We start from the raw sequence: 23,839 nt of genomic DNA, 5'->3' as shown, positions 1-23,839 counted from the left end.
CAGGAATTATTAGACTGCAGATGATTTCACTTCTGTACCAATTTATATTGGTTGCTGGCTGGTTGTAGCCCAGTTGGTTGAAATTTTTTTGTGATACCCTTATCATCAATGTTACAATCCTCCAATTGGAGAGGCCCGATTCACAAATCATCCCACAGATGTGTAAAAAAGGGCAATGCATCAGGAGAAAAGACAGATGCTGATTCATAACATCATGATCTGTAGACAAGTTCCCAAGTCGGGTATAGGGATTGGTAATTTGGAAGGGAGTATACAGTTGCAAACTCATGGCATACGGGCTGATTTAAAGTTCAAACGGAAAGGTACTCCTTTACAAACATGACTAAGTCCCCGCCCACCAAATGTTGGACCTGTCATCCTTAGGCTGGTCTTCCCCCAAACATTTTGCCTTACTCTTCCATTTCTTTGCTGATCTCATATTTGTTGGCCTTAGAACTCTCTGCACTTTACCCCTGCTGACCAACGCTAAAGTGTGTGTGCTCGCTCTTTGAAACATGATAACATTGGCTTACACCCAATAGGCACATTTAATTTACTGGTAGGTCCCTAATAAAGTGATACTCCCCATGTACCCAGGTCCTGTAAATTAAATGCTACTATCGGGCCTGCAGCACATATTGTGTCACCCATTCAAGTAGACTTTTTAAACAAGCCTCAGGCCTGCCGCTGCAGGTTGTTTGCTTAGTTTTAAAGTGCTGTTTCAACCTGGCAACATAAACCTTCTGCCAGACCTAATCCTTCCAATTTTAATTCATATAAGTCATATAAGGGCCCAAACAGCCCATAGGGCAGGTGCAGTGTCTTTAAAGAGATGGACATGTACTTTTAAATTTTATATGTCCTAGCAGTAAAAAAGTCCTACATTTATTTTTTGTTACTGCAAAGACACCAATAGAATAACATTGGGATCCCTTATTACATTTAATAAGTATTAGCTTTCAACTGGGAGGAATATTGAATTAGGTGTATAAAGACTTGTCATTTCAAACCCTCTTCAATAGTAAATTCATATTTTTATTTACAATTCTGACATTTTAAAGAATTGACATTTCTTGTCTCAACCATTTTGTTCCTGTATCCTGCGTCACATGACAAGGTGTAGCTGACAGTTGACCTTTGCATATCACTCCCAGACAGTGAGACAAAGGGGGAATAGGTGTTGGCAGGATGGGATATTTTTGACTTGAAGGAGGGAGTAGATGTCACCTACTACACTTACACATCACAAAGGCGCTGCCGTGGTACACCCACAAAGGGTTTCACACTAGTCTTTTGTGCCCCCAAACAAGTTGGGGCCAGGGCAGAGAGGAAGGAAGCTTTAGACACCAACTCTTCAGTACGCTATAGGTCTCTGGAAGACTCAGAAGAAGGACTGATGTGCAGCTCTGCTGTAAGAAGGACTTCTACTCTGATGTCCAGCTACCCTGCTGTCCTTCTACCCTGCCGCCTCAGTGAGAAGAACTTGGTCTGCATCTTGAACCCAGGGCTACAAGAGTGACTCCAAGGCTAGTTAGCTGGCCTCCTAATCAAAGCCCCAGGGACAGAAAAGGCTACAACAGCCTTGCAATGGGCACTGGAACTCTACCTGCTGCGAGTGTTGCACCGCAAGTGGTGCCACACCAGTCCTGGATCCTTACAAATGGGCCTGAAGATGCTCTACCAGCCCAGCTGTGGCCTCTTGGGCAGAACTGGTGCAGTGCAACGCATCTCCCTACAGCTCCACATCAAAACCACTGCTGCATGAGGCATCTCTCACAAAGGACCTCAAATTGCAGCCAGTCACTTCTTCTTTTGAACCGCAGCTCTGTGCAACATCTCCGACTCAGAACTTTACATCACAAGCCTTTGTTGACGGCAACCTTGACAATGACGCATGACCTCGAATCACAAACCTTATTTTTTTTTTTTTTTTAAATTTTTGAAAACCTTTATTGGTGCATCCAAAGAAATACAAATACGGGCCCACAACCCTGAGGCCGGCCACGAAAACTGGTGAAGCACAGGAGCAAGCAATACGGAGGCGCAATAGCGCGGCATTATTAATAAACAAGTAGTCGTCAGTTACACTGGAGATCACATGCCATTACGCCGAAGGAGCATTGAAGGTTAATTTTGGATTTTGAAGTCTGTATTCCGAGTCCTAGCAACCATTAAAGTCCAAACAGTTCCATTAATATAGAAAAGAAAGCATAAAATAAAAAGCAGGGTTCACGTAGGCACAACATTTCTATAGCAACCAAGGCATACTGCGTCCAGCATCCTAGGCGACCTGGTGGCCCATTAAGCATGCGACCGAAATAACAACGTCAGGATCATAACAAAATCTACCGCCACCCGTACACCAGCATCACCTACGCAGACCCAAGACAGAGCAAAGTGGAAATAATATAAGAGAAAAAAAACCAAGGCACCATAGAAACGGAAATAAAATAAAATCCCATCCCCCCACCCCCCACCCTACACGCATGCAAAGGCTACGGCCTACCCCCCCCTAGCAGTGTGTCTGTCGCCCCATAAACCCGAAATATAGAAGAAAGAGAAAAGAAGAGGAAGAAGAAAGAAAAAGGTTATCGCATCACAGAAGTCGTAGGGAGCCAGAAAAGAGCAATCCAAAAGAGAGCAATCTAATCTAAAACTCCCAAGAAACCCCCACCCCCGGGGGAGGGCCTATCTCACATCACCCGGACTACCCCGACCCTAAAACACTCTCTCCCCCAGACATGACAGCCAAATCAAGAGATCACAAAATACAATGTAAATCGGGAAAGAGACAGTGTAGCATAACATTCCGCGCCGAGGAGGTACCCCTTCCCGAGTCCACACCTGCCCACCTGAAACAGTCCATGTGCGTGGGGGCCTGTCTAACCCTGGCCAGATCTCAAGTGTCCATCCAAAAATGGCGCCGGAGAAGAATCCGCGTCAGAAAGAACAAAGAGGCAAGATGGCCGCTCACGGTGGAGAAGAAGCCCCCCAAGATGGTTCAAATACACCCAAGCACACGCAGATTCCACAATCCAAAGGGAAGCCGGTCCCACGGCCACCAAATATTGCAGTGCACTAGGAAATGGGGGCTTAGCGCTTGAAAAATAAGCAGCCATGTGAGAAATTAACCGCATCAGCGGACCCATGTTGAGAGATAGCAAATCCACGTCCTTGGTGAAAGGCAGTAGCGGAGAAAGAAACAATGTAGCCTCGTAGGGATCAGCAATCGGCAAACCTCCGTAGTCACTCGCGCTGAAGGATTGTCCCAGGTCTCCATCGCGCGGCAACAATGTAGCGCGTTCAGTGCCGAGAGGGGCCAGGTCAGCGCGATGAAGAGAGCATGGCGGCGATGTGTAGTCCGACCCAAGCAAGACGGTGTCCAGCTGCATAATCAGTGCTCGGGAACAGGCTCGCCATTCAGCCTTTAATTCGGCAACCGCTGCCAGAATGGAAGCAAGGGAAACTTCAGGCGGGTGATCAGGTATATCCACAGTCTCAAGCGCGGCTCCGCATTCTCGACCACGCTGGAGTCCAGTCGGCGCTACCCAAGCCTGATCAGGGATAGAGCTCGCAATCGCCATTGTGGGGACGGCCGCCATGTTGACTTCGCCAGGGAAGTCGCAGCGAGCATAAACAAATCCGACGGCACCAAAGTGGGGAACAAGCTTGAAATCCAACTGAGCCAGTCGCTCCTTAGCACGAGAGTCCCCTTTATGGAAGGTCGGACAGAAGCGAGCGATGTGGCGATGCACCGCAGCCAGTCCCACATATACACGGCAGAAAGCTGCGCGATTCACTCCGGCGTCCCAGATAAGCTCAGCTGCAAAGCATCACCGCAATCGGTCGGTAGATCCTGTGCCCACAAAGGACGGTGCGGGTGCCTCCATAGCAGGGAGTCCGACAGCTGATACCCGTCACGCCGCCGATCCAGTAACAAGCGCGGCTGCAGCCCTCTCCGGCGGTATGCAGGGACAGGAGTCTCGGTTCTAGGGCTCGGCGCCGGTCGGAGGATCAAAATGCCCGTAGCATCGGAAAACAGGCAGGTGGAGACACCGGAGAAGCACCCCCGGTATCAGCGCGCTGTCCTCTTCCTCCCACAGTCAAGGGACGCCAGGATAGTGAGCAGGATGATGCTGCAGGAGAGACAGGGTCGGGGAGCCGGGCGACTACACGTCCGTCTCCGCCGCCATCTTGGCTCCTCCCATCACAAACCTTATTGATGGCTTGATCGGAACCGTCACTGCGTGATTCACCTCCCATGCAGGCCCTCGCATCGCAGCCCACAGCTTCTCTGACCCGTTGCTGAGCAAATCATCCTCCACGCAGAATCCCTCAATGTTCCGCAATCAGGATCTTAGGAAATTTTTCAGCAGACATAACTTGGTCCCTGTGTCTGGCGTGGACTCCAACATGGTAGGTCTGTACTTGTGACTTTGTCATGTCAAAGTTAGGGTGGAAATTACCGATTCTGGTTGGTATCGCCACATAAATCAATTTGGAATGAAGAGTTAAGCTTCCCAGAATGGGGAATAATCTGGAAGTTCTGGAATTACCATGTCATATCAGGCAGACCTTGCCTTGTTCCAGGAGTTTGCTGGTTCAATTTAGCGCCTTCCCTGAGTATGGCAATGTGGAGGAGGGGGAGGTGCAGGAAAGGGAGCAGGCAGAGTGGCCATGGCTTGTGGAAGCACTGTCTGCTCAGTTTGGTTATGGAAGGGGAGGTGGGGGCAGGTTGTGCCTCTATCCATGGGCCCTACTCTTCTCCACCCGTGGAATTATTGGTACGGGCCTTCATCTGGTAAAATTGGGTCATGTGTTTCCTGACTGAATCATTTTTGGTCCTGAAACACTGGAGGGACTTGTTAATGGCAATTAGCAGAGGGCAGTGCCACAAGTCTTCTTGCTGCACCACCTTAGTCCAAAGGGAGAGGGCAGCAATGCACCATATTTAAGCAACACTGTGCATCCTTATGCTTTCCCCCAGCACAAGTGGGTGCCATGCTCCAACGCAGGAACCCTTGCACCATGGAGAACGGGTGTCTGCATTGCATGCATGATTGTTTATGTGCATTTTCATCTTTCCCGGTGGGCTGCAGAATGCAGCACACGAGGAAACAGGAAAAAAACAAGGAGAAATAAAAATTTTCTCCTCATTACGCTCGCTCTGGAGAGGTGTAAGGTTCTGGCACTTCCCCAGGTTTATGTGATTAAGAAAATCTGGGGCACCATCAAAATCCATGGGAGTTGCATGGGAAAACCCACGGCAATGCCCATGGAACGCCTCCCTGGCAACGCAGCTTCTTGCACTGTTTTGTCTTATTCCATATCTATGAGGCCGTTCACAGCCACACACAGTGGCGTCGCTCCACCTCATTGATATGGTTGAGAGATCTCCGCCACCCGAGCCTCGGAAAAAGTGACGCTCTGGCTGCGCAAGCCTCCCATGAGTACGCCTCTGGACCGCCTGTAAGTCCCCTGAAAGGTAATTCTCTTTGAAATTTCACTCTGGATAACATGTCATGGGGCCGAGAGATGCAGTACCGCGAGCTAAAGACACAAATAAGCTTCTGTTGAATGTTAGCTCTTGATTTTTTAACAAAACATTTCCAAGGAGTAACAGGACACACACATCTCCTCACCTGGCCAATGTTATCGATGAAAGCTTCCGGAGTCACCAGGTAGTCCACTCCATCGATGACAAAGATAACTGGGGACATGGAGTACCTTAAGCTGCAGTCCACAATATACTGGAAGCAAGAGAGAGGGGAAAGATGGGTCAGCTGGCTTTATTAAAGATGCTCTGTTCAGGTCCAGGCCTACTTTGCATCCAAGTAAGAAACCTTCATCTGTACATCAAGAATGAATTATATTGTAATCGACAACATACTTGATTTAATTGTCACATACCATTTAATTCAACATGCGGATGAGAGGCTTTTGATAGTAGCTTAAAAGGTAGACATGTGAGATGATCAGAGATGGTTTAAAGAGGAGAAGGGAAGGAGGAGACATGCAGTCTAGCATTGGCTCGGGAGATTACCCAGGAGCAGCACTTCCCACTCTCTCAAAGTTCAAGCTCCCTCCTTTGATTGAGGGTCGCCCGGCTCGTGTTGTGTTCCATGGGTCAGTAGTGATGACCAAAGAAACTGCCCAGATGCCACTAATCTGTCACACCCAGAGCCTTGTAACATATAGGGTGCACTTTCCCTGTTTGCTCCACAATGCACCTTGAAACAGGTGCACGGGGAGGGAACAGGGGATGTGTACTCCATTACATTGAATGCGCTACCCATAGCAACCACGCAGTCATGCTCCCATGAAAGACGGAGCGACTTTGAAGCAGCCGCTCTGTGTTTCACTGTGCAGACCGCAACCCACTTGCACTTTTAAGAGGGGGAGAGAGATCTTCTTGCAGGGAGGTGCTTGGATGACTGCCCCCACATGCAAGAGTATGTCGAGGGGGTCCATAGGACCTTCTTTCCCCCTCCAGAGGACTGCCATAAGGGAGTGCACTAATAGTGTGCCACCTTTTAGGTGGCGCACTGTCTGTGCACCTCCTGACAGCTTCTTTGCCTCTGCGCCCGCATTTATAATATGGTGTGGGTGCAGACACATAGGGATTCCCTCATTTGCATAAGGCCATGCCCCCACACAAATGAGGGAACCCCCTAAGCTGATAGTGATGGTGCTATATGTGTGCAGGAGCTATCTGTATTACAGAAAGGGCGACACAAGCGTCTGCGGCCCCTGCTGAAATACCAAAGTGCCCTGAGGCGGGCAAAGCGGGCGCACCTGCCCATTGCGCCTTGGGGCACTTTCCATAATATGACCCCTGAGAGAGGAACATGTGGGGAAGGCTGTGGACTCCCAGCTGTGGGATGCTCAGCTGGGGTGTTGGGGAAGTTTAGATGTTCCTCAATGAAAAGGCAGGAGAGGGAGGGGGGCGCCCTAAGTGGGGGACACACTGAAGCGATCACTAAAAGAAGTCAGTGTGGAGAAGGAAAGCAGATGAAAAGTCAATAGTCATTTTTTATAGAGAAATAGCAAGGGAAAGTAAGTTTTCAGAAGGCAATTTACCAGGAGTCATTCACAGCCTGAATTTCTACTGCCCAAAGTCCTTCCAACCAGAGAAACCAGTGTTTTGTTTGCATTTTAATAATAAAACGTTTTATAGAGTATGGGCCTGGATTTTCTTGAGTTTCGTAGCGCTACACAATATGAATATGGTGACAGACTGGCTAGAATGTCAATGCTATCTTCGATAGCTAAAGGATAAGCATGTGGGGTCCAGGGAGGCTGCTTTGTAAGTGGTTGCATCAAGGCAACGTGTAACCACATAGTATTCACATCTCAGGTTCCACCAATATTCGCAGCCACACATTGCTGACACCCTCATGCATTTATCATTGTACAGAGAGATACTTGGCTACTTTCTGTTTCCTTTCAAGATTCTGCTGGAAGTGTTATTAGAGGCGGCTCGAGGATAGATCCTGGGTGCCCTCTTACTTCACAGAAGTAGGACTGGAGGGTGGCATGGCTTCGGGCTATATTCACAGATCCATCTTTACGTTCGAATCAATGATCTGAGGTCAACATAACTTTATGGATTCACACCTAGTTTTCAAGTGGACACAGAGTGTAGCACGACAGGATGAAGGATCTCAACCCATTCTGGGAAGATGCCTTGCGCGACAGGCTTGTCTTTGAGAGAGAGACCTGGGTGGCGCATCCCTGAGAGCGAAGTAAAGGAGGCGGGGTGCACCGTCTGGATAGAGCAGGCTGCTCTGAAGGCTGTCGTGAAGTAAACCAGCACAAGCCAACTTGTAATGATGATGATGATGGTGGAGGATGGATTATTATTATTATTATTATTAGTAGTAGTAGTAGTAGTAGTAGTAGTAGTAGTAGTAGTAGTAGTATTAATAATATTATTATCATCATCACTATCATTATTACTATTACTAATGTTTTTGTTATTACTAATATTAGCAGCATCACTAATAATATTATTATTATCATCATCATCATCATCATCATCATCATCATTATTAATATTACTATCGTCATCAACGTATTATTATTAGTAGTGTTATTATTATTTGTACTAGTAATAGTAATACTCAACATTACTCTTATTATTGTTATTATCACTATTACAATTATCGTGATTATTACTATGATTAGCAGCATCACTAATATTATTATTAATATTATCATCATCATCATCATCATTATTAATATTACTATCGTCATCAACTGTATTATTAATAGTAGTGTTAATATTATTTGTACTAGTAATAGTAATACTCAACATTACTATTCTTATTATTATTATCGTTAATACTATTATTGTTGTTATTACTATTATTAGCAGCATCACTAATATTATTATTATTATTATTCGTAGTATTATCAACATCATCATCACTATTATTATTAATATTACTATCATCATCAACTTTATTATTAATATTAGTATTATTATTATTTGTACTAGTAATAGTAATACTCAACATTACGCTTCTTATTATTATTATCATTAGTACTATTATTGTTATTATTACTATTATTAGCAGCATCAATATTATTATTATTATTATTATTATTATTATTATTATTATTATCAAGATCAGCATCACTATCATTATTAATATTACTATCATCATCAACTTTATTATTATTATTAGTATTATTATTATTTGTTCTAGTATTAGTAATACTCATCATCACTGTCATTCTTCTTCTCTTATCGTTATTGCTATTATCGGGCACCATTATTTATCAAGTTTATGGCTACATCCTACATAACTTAAGGATTTCCGGGGACTTCAATATCCACCTGTGCAGAAACCCCATGCTTATCAGAGTCTCTGAGTTGGGATGTTCGCGTTTCTTAGGGTTCCATTTTGAAAATTCCACACAAGGGGAGGCACTAAATAACTTATTGAGTGACCTGGACATGATGTGCTCATGTCCATTTCTGATCCACTCCATACTTTCCCTGTACCCACTTTTAACGGACGAGGGAGGGGGTCCTTTATCGATTATATTTTAATTTCCTCATCCTTAAACGCATTATTTAGTAGTTTTCATATTGAGGACAGTGTATATAGTGATCACAATCCTCTATATGTGTATTTGCAGGAACCATTGTCAGCACGGATTGGAGTAGCAACACTGTCAGGTATGTTTAAAGCAACTGACAGTTCACGCTGTCTAAAATGGTCCCAGATCTCCCCAGATAACTTTCATCGGAAGGTCAGAGAATTGTGTACTACTGATGTAGGGCTATGTCTGGGTGAAGGCTGTTTGCCAAGCGTGGTTATTAATGCTTATGCATCTATTGTAAAAAAAGGGGGATAGATATTAACTGTCCGGGGTGGTAGACCGGTGCATCATGTACAGAGATGTTTTGATTATGCCTGTTCTAAGGCCGCTAAAAAATTAAGGGAATCTTTGTCTGCAGACCCTCGAAACATATTACTGGTGTGAGTCTGCCGGAAGGAATATAAGGATTGCTTGGCAACAAGGAAAGTAGATATAAAGGAAGAGGCCTGAACAGGATTGATAGACTTTAGCACCCTACGGAGTAGTTCCAGGTTTTGGAGCATCTTGAATGGGCCCCTTTTTGATCAGGATACAGTGAGGGCCCTTGATTCCCATATAACGGAGGAGGAATGGGTGCTCCATTTTGAATTAATGTTTGAGAGACCCATGGAGCCCCTCCCACAGGTTGGCTGTGATATGAATACCCCGTAGTAAATTTTGAACTGGGTGAGGTGGTGGAAGGCATTTTAGGCTTAACAAGTAATAATGCTCCGGGTCCGGACGGCCTCCCCCAGACCGATTTAAGTCGGACCCTTCATTCTGGGTGCATATGCTTGTGGCAATGTTTAATGCAGCCACAAAATATGGGTGCCCTGATTCCTGGGCGCCCTCTACCATTGTCCCTGTTTTCAAGAAGGGGGATTGGACTAGCACTCATTGCTACAGGCCTATCTCCCTTCTTGATTCAGTAGTCAAGGTTGTGGGTTGTGTCCAGCTGGGCGGAGGAGTATAAAATCCCGTCAGATGTCCAGTTTGGTTTTCGTCCTGGGAGTTCTACGTATGGGCAATGGGGGTAGAGAATAGTCTAGTCGACTTCTTGGAAGATCTGCATAGGATAATGTAAGGTTCTCTCAGGACCTCAGGGTTACCAGGAACCTGGACATTAAAAGGGGACTAAGACAGGCATGCATAATGGCTCCATTCTTATTTTACCTTTATATAAATGATTTGGGCAAGGTCTTAAACAACTTGGAGGTAGACTTCCCTTGCGTAGGGTGTCGTGGACTCCCTGTCCTACTGTATGCGGACGATGCCGTCCTCCTAGCGAGGACGGCATTTAAGTCAGACCGGGGCCTGGCCATCAACCACACAAAATTGTATGTTATGCAAGTGGGATTACAACCCAAAAAAAGCTTCTAATTGAGGGCTGGCTCTTCCCCCATCCCCCGTACAATTTTTTTCTCATACCTAGGGGTTCTCCTGGATGATCAGTTACAATGGGGGCCCCAAATTACCAAGAACAGGGGGGCTTTGGTTAGGGCAAACGCAGCAGTTTTTAATTTTGCCACAAAGATGGGGAGGAAGCCAATATGTGCCATGTTAAAGGTGTATCAGGCTAAAAGCCTGGCTTTAGCCAGTTACGGGAGTGGACTTTGGGGTCACACTATGGTGAACCCCTTACAGGTGGCAGAGAACAAATTCCTAAAGCACCTGATTTGCACCCCCCAAAGCCTTTCTAACCTGAGGGCCCACGATGAATTAGGGGTTCGGTTTCTGTGTAATACCCTGGCTTCGCGCCCTATTGTATTTTGGTTTAAATGCTGGCTGAATCCTGGGTTAAACCTTACCCATACCCTAATGAGAGAGTGCTTGACTTTGGATAAAGCACTTCAAATTCCATGGCTTAATTATCTTAAAAGAAGCCTGGAAGAGATAGGACGTGTAGAGCTATTTCATAAGCCTGAAACAATCTCTAAGAAGCATGTGGAGTCAGTAAAGTTAGCCTTCTGTCATTAGAGAAACTGGATAGGGATGAGCAGGAACTCAAGAAAGTAAGTGTCCGCAGGTTTATAATGCTTAAAACAACCCCACTTACGGAGCCCTGTCTCCTGGGGTCCCTGTCCACTCACGAGAAGTTTCTCCTAACCAGGTTTCAAATGAATATGTTTCATCTCTTGCTGGCTAGACCTAAGGGCTGTCAGAGGACAAGTGTTAGCATCCTGTGGCTGTGAAGGTTTGTCTCCACAGGATCAGCTGCACTCCATGTTCTCCTGTAAATTTTACTCTGTTCCACAGAAACATTTCTTGGTCCCCATCTTAAAAAAGTTGAATTTTAGACAAGCTCGCCCAGCCCTCTTGTATTTACAACTATTGAGTGAGGATTGTATATTTTATGTTGTGGGGTATTTAAAATCTATAATGAAATCAAGGGATTGTATGGATGTATAATGTTGGGGCTGTCGTTACTCTGGACAATTTACAGTATGTAGACCTAGCTTTCTTTAGAGTGTAAAAAGAAAGCAGGCCCATTTCTAATTTTTATGTTGTTTTTATGGGACGTTTGTTCCTTATGAATAAGTAACTTTGCACATTTTGATATTTCTTGCCCCTCGTTTTTAATATTGAGTAATACTCTGGAGTGGGCTTGTTTTTTTATGATGTGTTTTAATATGTCTGACTTTTTTATGTATTGTGGATTCGTAACTTTTATGGTTGTCTTTGTGTAACTGGATAAAGTTTACTCGACTTGATTCAGTACTATTATTGTTATAATTATTATTATTAGCAGTATCACTAATATTCTTATTATTATTATTAACAGCGCCATCGATATCACGATCATCATCAACTTTATTATTAATAGTAGTGGTATTATTATTTATACTACTAGTAGTAATACTCATCTTCACTATCATTCTACTTCTTATCAGTATTACTATTGATATCATTACTATTATTAGCAGCATCACTACAATTATTATTCTTATCATTATTATTAATATAATCATCATCACTATCATTATTAATATTACTATAACCAACTTTATTATTAATAGTAGTAATATTAGTATTATTATTATTTGTACTAGTAGTAGTAATACTCATCATCACTATCATTCTCTTCTTCTTATGAGTATTACTGTTTTTGTTATTATTACTATTATTAGCAGCATCACTAATATTATCATCATCATCATCAACACTATCATTATTAATATTACTGTCTTCATCAACTTTAATATTAATACTAGTATTATTATTATTTGCACTAGTAGAAGTAATACTCATCATCACTATCATTCTCTTCTTCTTATCAGTATTATTATTATTATTATTATTATTACTATTATTAGCTGCATCACTAATAGTAGAAGTAATACTCATCATCACTGTCATTCTTCTTATCATTATTACTATTATTGTTATAATTACTATTATTAGCAGCATCACTAATATTATTATAATTATTATTATAATTATTATTATTATCATCATAATCACTATCATTACTAATGTTACTATCATCATCAATGGTATTATCAATAGTATTATTATTATTATTTGTACTAGTAGTAGTAATACTCATCATCACTATCATTCTACTTCTCATTACTAATATTGTTATTATTACTATTATTAGCAACATCACTAATACGCTGATTCTTATTATCATCATCAACATCACTATCATTACTAATATTATTGTTATTATCATCACCATCATTATTATTATTATTAATATTATTATTATTATTATTATTATTATTATTATTAGTACTAGTAGTAGTAATAATCATCATCACCACTATCAATCTTCTTGTTATTATTATTATGATAATGACTATTAATATTATTATTATTACTATTAACAGCATCACTATTGCCATTATTATTATTATCATTATAATTTTTAGTATTATTAACATAGTAATATCATCATAATCATCATCAATAATCATCAACATTATAATCATTATCAATATTATCATTATTAACAGTGGCAGTATTAACAATAAGTGTTACTGATATTACTATTATAATCATTATTACTATTATTACTCTTACTATTATTAATATTACCATTATCATTACTATAATAACTAATCATTATCACAATTATAGCAATGATAATGGTAAAAATAATAATAGTAAGAGTAATAATAGTAATAATGATTATAATAGTAATATCGGTACAAATTATTGTTAATACTGCTACTATTAATAATGATAATATTGATAATGATTATAATGTCGATGATTATTGATGATGAATATAATGATAATAATATATTATTAATACTACTAATAATAATGATAATAATAATAATAGCAAAAGTGATGCTGTTAATAGTAATAATAACAATAATATTAATAGTCATAATCATAATAATAATAACAAGATGGATAGTGATGATGACTAATAACTAATAACTAATCACCATCACAATTATTGTTATTATTGTTCTTACCATTATTTGTAAGAATATTACTATTAGTGTTATTATTATGAATCATCATCATCATCATCATCATCATCATTATTATTATTATTATTAATAATCATCAGCACTATTATTATCATTATTATTGATAAGGATGATACAAATCATAATAATAATATTAACCATTATCAGTATTATCACTACCAATCATCATCATCACCATTATTAATCTTATGCTAATGGTTATTATTATTATTAATAATCATCAGCACTATTAATATTAATACTATGATGATGATGATAAAAATATTAATAGTAATACTCACCATCATTATTATTGTTGTTATTATTTCTATTATTATTAAGCTGCTTTTGTTGTTGCTTGTATTAATATTCTTTTACTGTTGTTGTTAATATAACAATGATGGCATTACAACAATTAATAACTCTTCATATAGTATTTACCGCCACGGTTGTACCCGTTTTTACACGATAGTTGCTCCTACGCAATTCAACCATAGAGAAAAGCTGGTGTAGTGACACTTGCATCTACACATGTCTTAGGTGGCCTTTAACATTCACATTCGACTGCATTCTCAAGTAAGGATTCTCTAGTAAAGCTCATTCCTGGAGCATCGTGAGCTGCTGCCAGTTTCCAGCCGTCCACAGGTCAGCCTCTAACAGAAGGGCAGGGGCTGCTTGCGTCATCGCACTAGCTGGTCTTCCTTCCCATATGGCACATATTCTCCCTCTGGCCAGATGAGAATGGCCAATGAAGTTCTGCATCTCCACTCGTCATGGCTTCCTGAGCCCTAATTAATACATTTCCTCAGCATAGAGATATGCTTGCTACAAGCTGCTCTGAAGCAGACTTGTCATAAACGTGATCTGTTGAAGATTGTTCATTGGGTTAACATAACACACCACCATAGGTACTACATTGGACATACTCGATCGCTGATTCTCACCCTCAGTAAGTGGGGGAGTACATGTGGGGTGCCTTAAGGTGTCTGTTGGTAGTTGTGCTATTCTGGATGAAAGGATACACTGCACTACCTGTAGATCTTTACCTATGACACCTACCTCTCCGTTAAAGCTCATAGTTGCCCCAGCTATTTTCAGAAGTGCTGAGTAAGCCGCAGGGGGGGCAGCGATCAAGGATGTTCCAGTGTCAACAATGGCTTCACAGCCTTCTCTGCAGCCTAAAGCAGTTCCATTTATTGTAACACTGGAAAGAAAGAGATTAATCATTTGAAAAGGGATTGAAAAGAAGATAAACTTTCATATATGCATGGTGATCCCACATACTTTAATATTGTAATCAACTGACAAAGTGTAGATTAGACCCTGGTGACTATCAGGATACATCACATTCCTAGGGAGAGTTCTATCAGGATGCTTTACATTCCTATGGGGAGGTCTATCAGGACTCTTAAGATCCTTAGGGAGAGGTCTGTCAGGATAATTTACAGTCATAGGGAGAGGTCTGTCAGGATACTTTACATTCCAGCCACCATCAGTGTCCAACCACCACTGTCCAAGCAAGATCAGTGTCCAGCCACCCCCACTGTCCAACCACCATCGGTGTCCAACCACCACTGTCCAACCACCATCAGTGTCCAGCCACCACCACTGTCCAACCACCACCAGTGTCCAACCACCACTAACTAACCAACATCAGTGTCAAAACCACCACTATCCAACCACCATCAGTGTCCAGCCACCACCACTATCTAACCACCATCAGTGTCCAACCACCACCACTGTCCAACCACGATCAGTGTCCAACTACCATTTTCCAGGCACCATCAGTGTCCAACCACCACCGTCCAACCACCATCAGTGCCCAGCCACCACCACTGTCCAACCACAATCAGTGTCCAACCAGCACCGTCCAACCACCATCAGTGTCCAGCCACCATCACTGTACAACCACCATCATTGTCCAACCAACACTGACCAACCACCATCAGTGTCTTATCACCACCACTGTCAAAGCACCATCAGTTTCTGTAATTTGGGTAGTGAGGTATATATTGCGCAAATCTGATGGATGGGTATTTCTATATAGTTCAATATCAGAAAGTTGCTCTAAGGGAACCCAAAACCGCCACCACCCTATGCTGCTAATTTGCAATTGCAAGCAATTGCTAAAGACTATAATTCTATCGGTTTCCCTGAGCATTCACAGTGCATTCACAATGTCCGTTATGTTAACTCAATAAAGTTTTCAATCAACAATTCAAAGAAAGTTGTCCAAATGTAATTCAATTTCTGTCCATGGTATTTATTCTCGTATTCTTCAATCTTCAAACGAGGACTTGTTCGCAGCACAGGTCCAATTGCACATAATACAGAAATATCATACATCAAGAACAGCCAACACGCGTGTTTTGTCAAAGGATCGTCTTTCCAAAAGACTTCATTAGGGCTCGACCAACTTATTAAATGTTCCTTGTATATTCCTCAGAAATTAATCCTGTTTTGTTCAAATGTATTTATATCAATCAGCACATATAATTCCGTTGTCAATCACAAAATTAGTCCAACTCCAAATTCAACCACCATCAGTGTCCAATCACCACTGTCCAACCACCATCAGTGTCCAACCACCACTGTCCAACCACCATCAGTGTCCAACCACCACTGTCCAACCACCATCAGTGACCAACCACCACTGTCCAACCACCATCAGTGTCCAACCACCACTGTCCAACCACCATCAGTGTCCAACCATCACTGTCCAACCACCATCAATGTCCAACCACCATCAGTGTCCAATCACCACTGTCCAACCACCATCAGTGTCCAGCCACCACTACTGTCCAACCCCCATCAGATTTCCAATCACCACTGTCCAACCACCATCAGTGTCCACCCACCACTACTGTTCAACCCCCATCAGTGTCCAGTTACCACTGTCCAACCACCATCAGTGTCCAACCACCACTGTCCACCACCACTGTCCAACCACCATCAATGTCCAACCACCACTGGCCAACCTCCATCAGTGTCCAACCACAACCACTGTCAATTCACCAACAGTGTGCAACTACCACCACTGTCCAGCCACCACCACTGTCCAATCACCACCACTCTCCGGCCACCACCATATTCCAGCCACCATCATTCTCCAAGTACCAACACTGTCCAACCACCACCACTGTAAGGACAGTGAATATTTGTGAGATTTGAGAGACTCAGGCGCCCCTAATCAGAATTTGCAAAGGGGCACATCATTTTGTGTTAGGTCACTGGTGGGGCTGTTCAATACCACTCATGGTGCCCTCTGTTATCTTGGCCTACTTGTAATTTAAATTTCCTGTGTCTACTCCAAGTTTCATGTTCAGTGTCAATAACAGCACTTCCCCAGGGGACATGCACAGCAAATCTTCATTGGACATGCACAGCACATCCCATGGCACATGCACAGCACATCCCTGGGGAACGTGCACACCATATACCTACAGAACATACACAGCGCATAACACAGATCAGGTACACCAAATGCCCACAGAACAAGCACAGCTCATGCCAACAAAACATGCAAAGCACATTCAATGGAGCATGCATAGCTCATCCCCACATTACGTGCACATCAAATAGCCACAAAACATGCAGAGCACATCCACATGGAACATGCAGAGCACATCATCATAGAACATTCACAGCACATCTAATGGAACATACACAGCACAAACCCATAGAACTTGCACTTTACCACCCCACAGAACATGTACAGCACATTCCACGAAACAAGCACACCACATCCCCATTGTAAATTCAAAGCACATCCCCATGGAACATGCACAGCACATCATCATGAAACATGCACAGCACTTCCCCATTGTAAATGCAAAGCACATTCCCCTGGACCGTGCACAGCACATCACATGGAACATGCACATCACATGCACATGGAACATGAACAGCATATGCCATGGAACATGCACAACATATGCCACGGAAAGTGCAAAGCACTTCCCACAGAACATGCAAAGCACATCCCCACAGAACGTGCAAAGCACAACCCCACAGAACATGCAGAGCACATGCCATGGAACATGTACAGCACATCCCACAGAACATGCACAGCACATCCCACTGAACATGCACAGCACATCCCACGGAACATGCACAGCACATTGCATGGAACAGGGACAGCACATCCCACAGAACCTGCATAGCACATCCCATGGAACACGCACAGCACATCCCACGGAACATACACAGCACATCCCATGGAACACCCACAGTACATCGCACGGAACATGCACAGCACATCCGACGGGAGATGCACAGCACATCACACAGAGCATGCACAGCACATCCCCACAGAACATGCACATCCCCATGAAACATGCATAGCACATGCCAATGGAACATGCACAGCATATCCTACAGAACATGCACACCACATACCCATGGAACATGCATAGCACATCCCCACAGAACATGCAAAGAACATCCCACAGAACAAGCAAAGCACATTCCATGGAACAAGCACAGCACATTGCATGGAACAGGAAACACACATCTCATGGAACAGGCACAGCACATATCATGGAACAGGCACAGCACATATCATGGAACAGGCACAGCACATATCATGGAACAGGTACAGCACTTCCCCAAAAAATATGCACAATATCTCCCCCAGAACATGAACAGCACATCCCAAGGAACATGCTCAGTACATCCCATGGAACAGGCACAGCACATCTTTTGGAGCAGGCACTGCACCTCCCCATAGAACATGAACAGCACTTCACACAGAACATGCATAGCACATGCCCACGGAACATGCACAGCACATCCCTCGGAAAATACACAGCACATCTGCAAAGAACATGCACAGCACATCTCCATGGAACATGTATAGCACATGCCCATGAAACATGTACCACCCCCTGTTGTTTAATTATTTTGTCCACCATAAGCTTGGAAGGGTATACTCAGACGTGAGTCCCTTGCTCATTGCACCATCAGGATTCAAGCAAGCCGGGCCGAAGACGGCTGAGATGCCAGAAACCGGTCCCCGGTAGCTTGTTTCCTTCCCAGTGAAAGAATTGGCTTGGTAGTTTGGTTTGCCCTGTTCCCATGATACACTGGGCCAGGGACAGACTAATTTGCATATAGCCAGGTTCTGAGCTGGGATGGTACAGTGAGCTAAAAAACTGGGGTTGGATTAAGCCCTGATCTCTTGACTGGGTGAGAGTATTCTGCTTAATTCAGAAACTCTGTCCATCACCACCCCCTGTTGTTTAATTATTTTGTCCACCATAAGCGTGGAAGGGTATACTCAGACGTGAGTCCCTTGCTCATTGCACCATCAGGATTCAAGCAAGCCGGGCCGAAGACGGCTGAAATGCCAGAAACCGGTCCCCGGTAGCTTGTTTCCTTCCCAGTGAAAGAATTGGCTTGGTAGTTTGGTTTGCCCTGTTCCCATGATACACTAGGCCAGGGACAGACTAATTTGCATATAGCCAGGTTCTGAGCTGGGATGGTGCAGTGAGCTAAAAAACGGGGTTGGATTAAGCCCTGATCTCTTGACTGGGTGAGAGTATTCTGCTTAATTCAGAAACTCTGTCCATCACCACCCCCTGTTGTTTCATTATTTTGTCCACCATAAGCGTGGAAGGGTATACTCAGACGTGAGTCCCTTGCTCATTGCACCATCAGGATTCAAGCAAGCCGGGCCGAAGACGGCTGAAATGCCAGAAACCGGTCCCCGGTAGCTTGTTTCCTTCCCAGTGAAAGAATTGGCTTGGTAGTTTGGTTTGCCCTGTTCCCATGAAACACTGGGCCAGGGACAGACTAATTTGCATATAGCCAGGTTCTGAGCTGGGATGGTGCAGTGAGCTAAAAAACGGGGTTGGATTAAGCCCTGATCTCTTGACTGGGTGAAAGTATTCTGCTTAATTCAGAAACTCTGTCCATCACCACCCCCTGTTGTTTAATTATTTTGTCCACCATAAGCGTGGCAGGGTATACTCAGACGTGAGTCCCTTGCTCATTGCACCATCAGGATTCAAGCAAGCCGGGCCGAAGACGGCTGAAATGCCAGAAACCGGTCCCCGGTAGCTTGTTTCCTTCCCAGTGAAAGAATTGGCTTGGTAGTTTGGTTTGCCCTGTTCCCATGATACACTGGGCCAGGGACAGACTAATTTGCATATAGCCAGGTTCTGAGCTGGGATGGTGCAGTGAGCTAAAAAACGGGGTTGGATTAAGCCCTGATCTCTTGACTGGGTGAGAGTATTCTGCTTAATTTAGAAACTCTGTCCATCACCACCCTCTCTTGTTTAATCATGAAACATGTACAGCACATCATACAGAACATGCACAACACATCCCACAAAACATGCATAGCACTTCCCATGGTCACGCACAGCACATGCCACGGAACATGCATAACACATCTCATGGAACAGACACAGCACATCCCTCAGAAAATACACAGCACATCCCTACAGAACATGCACAGCACAACTCGATGGAACATGCATAGCACATCACCACAGAACATGCAAAGCACATCCCCATGCAACATGCATAGCACATTCCAATGGAACATGCACAGCACATCCCACTGAACATGCATAGCACATCCAATGGAACAGGCACAGCCCACCAGCATGGGACAGGCACAGCACCTCCCCACAGAACATGCACATCATATCCCATGGAACATGCACAGCTCATCCATGGAACATCTACACCAAACACCCACAGAACATGTACAGCAAATCCTATGGCACATGCACAGCACATCTCATTAAACAGGCACAGCACATCTCATGGAACAGGCACAGAACCTCCCCACAGAACATGCACAGAACATCCCATGGAACATGCACAACACATCCCATGGAACATCCACACCAAACCCCACAGAACATGTACAGCACATCCTATGGAACATGCACAGCACATCTCATGAAACAGGCACATCACTTCCCCACAGAGCATGCACAGCACATACCCAGGGAACATGCACAGCACATTCCTCAGAAAATACACAGCACATCCCCACAGAACATGCACAGCTCATCCCCCTCGAACATGCATAGCACATGCCAATGGAACATGCACAGCACATCCCACAGAACATGCATAGCACATCCCATGGAACATAGACAGCACATCCCACAGAACATATACAGCACATCTCTACAGAAAATGCATATAACATCCCATTGAACATGCACAGCACATCCCCGGGGAACATGCACAGCATATCCCCCGAAACATGCACAGCACATCCCTCTGAAAATACACAGCACATCCCTACAGAACCTGCACAGCACATCCCCATGGAAAATGCATAGCACATTCCAATGGAACATGCACAGCACACCCCACAGAACATGAATAGCACATCCCATGGAACATGCACAGCACATCCCCACAGAACATGCACAGCACATCCCCACAGGACATGCACAGCACATCCTATGGAACATGCACAGTACATCCCCACAGAACATCCCATGGAACATGCACAGCACATCCCCTCAGAACATGCACTGCACATCCCAAGGAACATGCACAGAACATCCCCACAGAAAATACACAGCACATCCAAACAGGACATGCACAGCACATCCCCATGGAACATGCACAGCACATCCCATGAAACATGTACAACACATCCCATGGAACATGTACAACACATCCCACAGAACATTCACAGCACATCCCATGGAAAATGCACAGCACATCCCATGGAACATGCACAGAACATCCCATGGAACATGCACAGCACATCCCATGGAACATGCACAGCACATCCCATGGAACATGCACAGCGCATCCCATGGTACATGCACATAACATCCCATGGGACATGTACAGCACATAAAATGGAACATGCACAGCACATTCCATGGACCATACACAGCACATTCCAGAGGAACATGCACAGCACATGCCCATTGAACATGCACAGCACAACCCACAGATCATGCACAGCACATCCCCATGGAATATACACAGTACATCCCACGGAACATGTACAACACATCCAATGGAACATGCACAACACATCCCACAGAACATTCACAACACATCCCATGGAATATGCACAGTACATCCCATTGGAAAATGCACAGCACATCCCATGGAACATGCACAACACATTCCATGGAACATGCACAGCACATTCAATTGAACATGCAAAGCACATTCCCATGGAACATGCACAGCACATGCCCATTGAACATGCACAGCACATCCCCATGGAACATGCACAGCATATCCCATGGAACATGTACAACACATCCCATGGAACATGTACAACACATCCCAGAGAACATTCATAGCACATCCCGTAGAAAATGCACAGCACATCCCATAGAAAATGCACAGCACATCTCATAGAAAATGCACAGCACATCCCATCGAACATGCACAGCACATTCCCATGGAACATGCACAGCACATTCTATTGAACATGCACAGCACATCCCATGGAACATGCACAGCATATCCCATGGAACATGTACAACACATCCCACAGAACATTCATAGCACATCCCATAGAAAATGCACAGCACATCCCATGGAACATGCACAGCACATCCCATGGAACATGCACAGCACATACCATGGAACATGCACAGCGCATCCCATGGAACATGCACATAACATCCCATGGGACATGTACAGCACATAAAATGGAACATGCACAGCACATTCCATGGAACATACACAGCACATTCCCGAGGAACATGCGCAGCACATGCCTATTGAACATGCACAGCACATACCCATGGAACATGAACAGCACAACCCACAGATCATGCACAGCACATCCCCATGGAATATACACAGTACATCCCACGGAACATGTACAACACATCCAATGGAACATGCACAACACATCCCACAGAACATTCACAACACATCCCATGGAATATGCACAGCACATCCCATGGAACATGCACAGCACTTCCCATAGAACATGCACAGCACATCCCATGGAACATGCACAGCACATCCCATGGAACATGCACAGCACATTCCATTGAACATGCACAGCACATTCCCATGGAACATGCACAGCACATGCCCATTGAACATTCACAGCACATCCCCATGGAACATGTAAAGCACATCCCCATAGAACATGAACAGCACAACCCACAGATCATGCACAGCACATCCCATAGAAAATGCACAGCACATCCCATGGAACATGCACAGCACATACCATGGAACATGCACAGCGCATCCCATGGAACATGCACATAACATCCCATGGGACATGTACAGCACATAAAATGGAACATGCACAGCACATTCCATGGAACATACACAGCACATTCCCGAGGAACATGCGCAGCACATGCCTATTAAACATGCACAGCACATCCCCATGGAACATGAACAGCACAACCCACAGATCATGCACAGCACATCCCCATGGAATATACACAGTACATCCCACGGAACATGTACAACACATCCAATGGAACATGCACAACACATCCCACAGAACATTCACAAAACATCACATGGAATATGCACAGCACATCCCATGGAACATGCACAGCACTTCCCATAGAACATGCACAGCACATCCCATGGAACATGCACAGCACATCCCATGGAACATGCACAGAACATTCCATTGAACATGCACAGCACATTCCCATGGAACATGCACAGCACATGCCCATTGAACATTCACAGCACATCCCCATGGAACATGTAAAGCACATCCCCATAGAACATGAACAGCACAACCCACAGATCATGCACAGCACATCTCCATGGAATATACACAGTACATCCCACGGAACATGTACAACACATCCAATGGAACATGTGGACCACATCCCATGGAAACATGCACAGCACATCCCATAGGACATGTACAGCCATCCCATGGAACATGCACATAACATCCCATGGGACATGCAGAGCACATCCCATGGAATATGCATAGCACATCCCATGGAACATGCACAGCACATCCCATGGGACATGTACAGCACATCCCATGGAACGTGCACAGTATATTCCATGGAACATGCACAGCACATTCAATTGAACATGCAAAGCACATTCCCATTGAACATGCACAGCACATGCCCATTGAACATGCACAGCACATCCCCATGGAACACGCACAGCATATCCCATGGAACATGTGCAACACATCCCATGGAACATGTACAACACATCCCAGAGAACATTCATAGCACATCCCATAGAAAATGCACAGCACATCCCATAGAAAATGCACAGCACATCTCATAGAAAATGCACAGCACATCATATGGAACATGCACAGCACATTCCCATGGAACATGCACAGCACATTCCATTGAACATGCACAGCA

At 44.0% G+C, this 23,839-nt stretch overlaps 1 protein-coding gene across 1 annotated transcript in view; it reads right to left on the bottom strand.

The window, feature by feature from the left end:
• LOC147662666 (pepsin A-like) overlaps window positions 1-23,839 on the bottom strand; it is a 114,879-nt gene that overhangs the window by 5,494 nt on the left and 85,546 nt on the right. The window contains exons 7-8 of the mRNA XM_086950997.1: window positions 14,577-14,721; window positions 5,643-5,750 (exon numbers count right to left, since the gene is read on the bottom strand). Of these exons, the coding sequence (XP_086807123.1) occupies window positions 5,643-5,750; window positions 14,577-14,721 (253 nt within the window). The remainder of the gene's footprint in view (window positions 1-5,642; window positions 5,751-14,576; window positions 14,722-23,839) is intronic.

This window comes from Lissotriton vulgaris, unplaced genomic scaffold (assembly GCF_964263255.1).
Source record: "Lissotriton vulgaris unplaced genomic scaffold, aLisVul1.2 SCAFFOLD_275, whole genome shotgun sequence".
In the NCBI taxonomy this organism is placed as follows: domain Eukaryota; kingdom Metazoa; phylum Chordata; class Amphibia; order Caudata; family Salamandridae; genus Lissotriton; species Lissotriton vulgaris.
The sequence above is the reverse complement of the archived record's forward strand: the minus strand, read 5'-3'. Positions and strand labels throughout refer to the sequence as shown.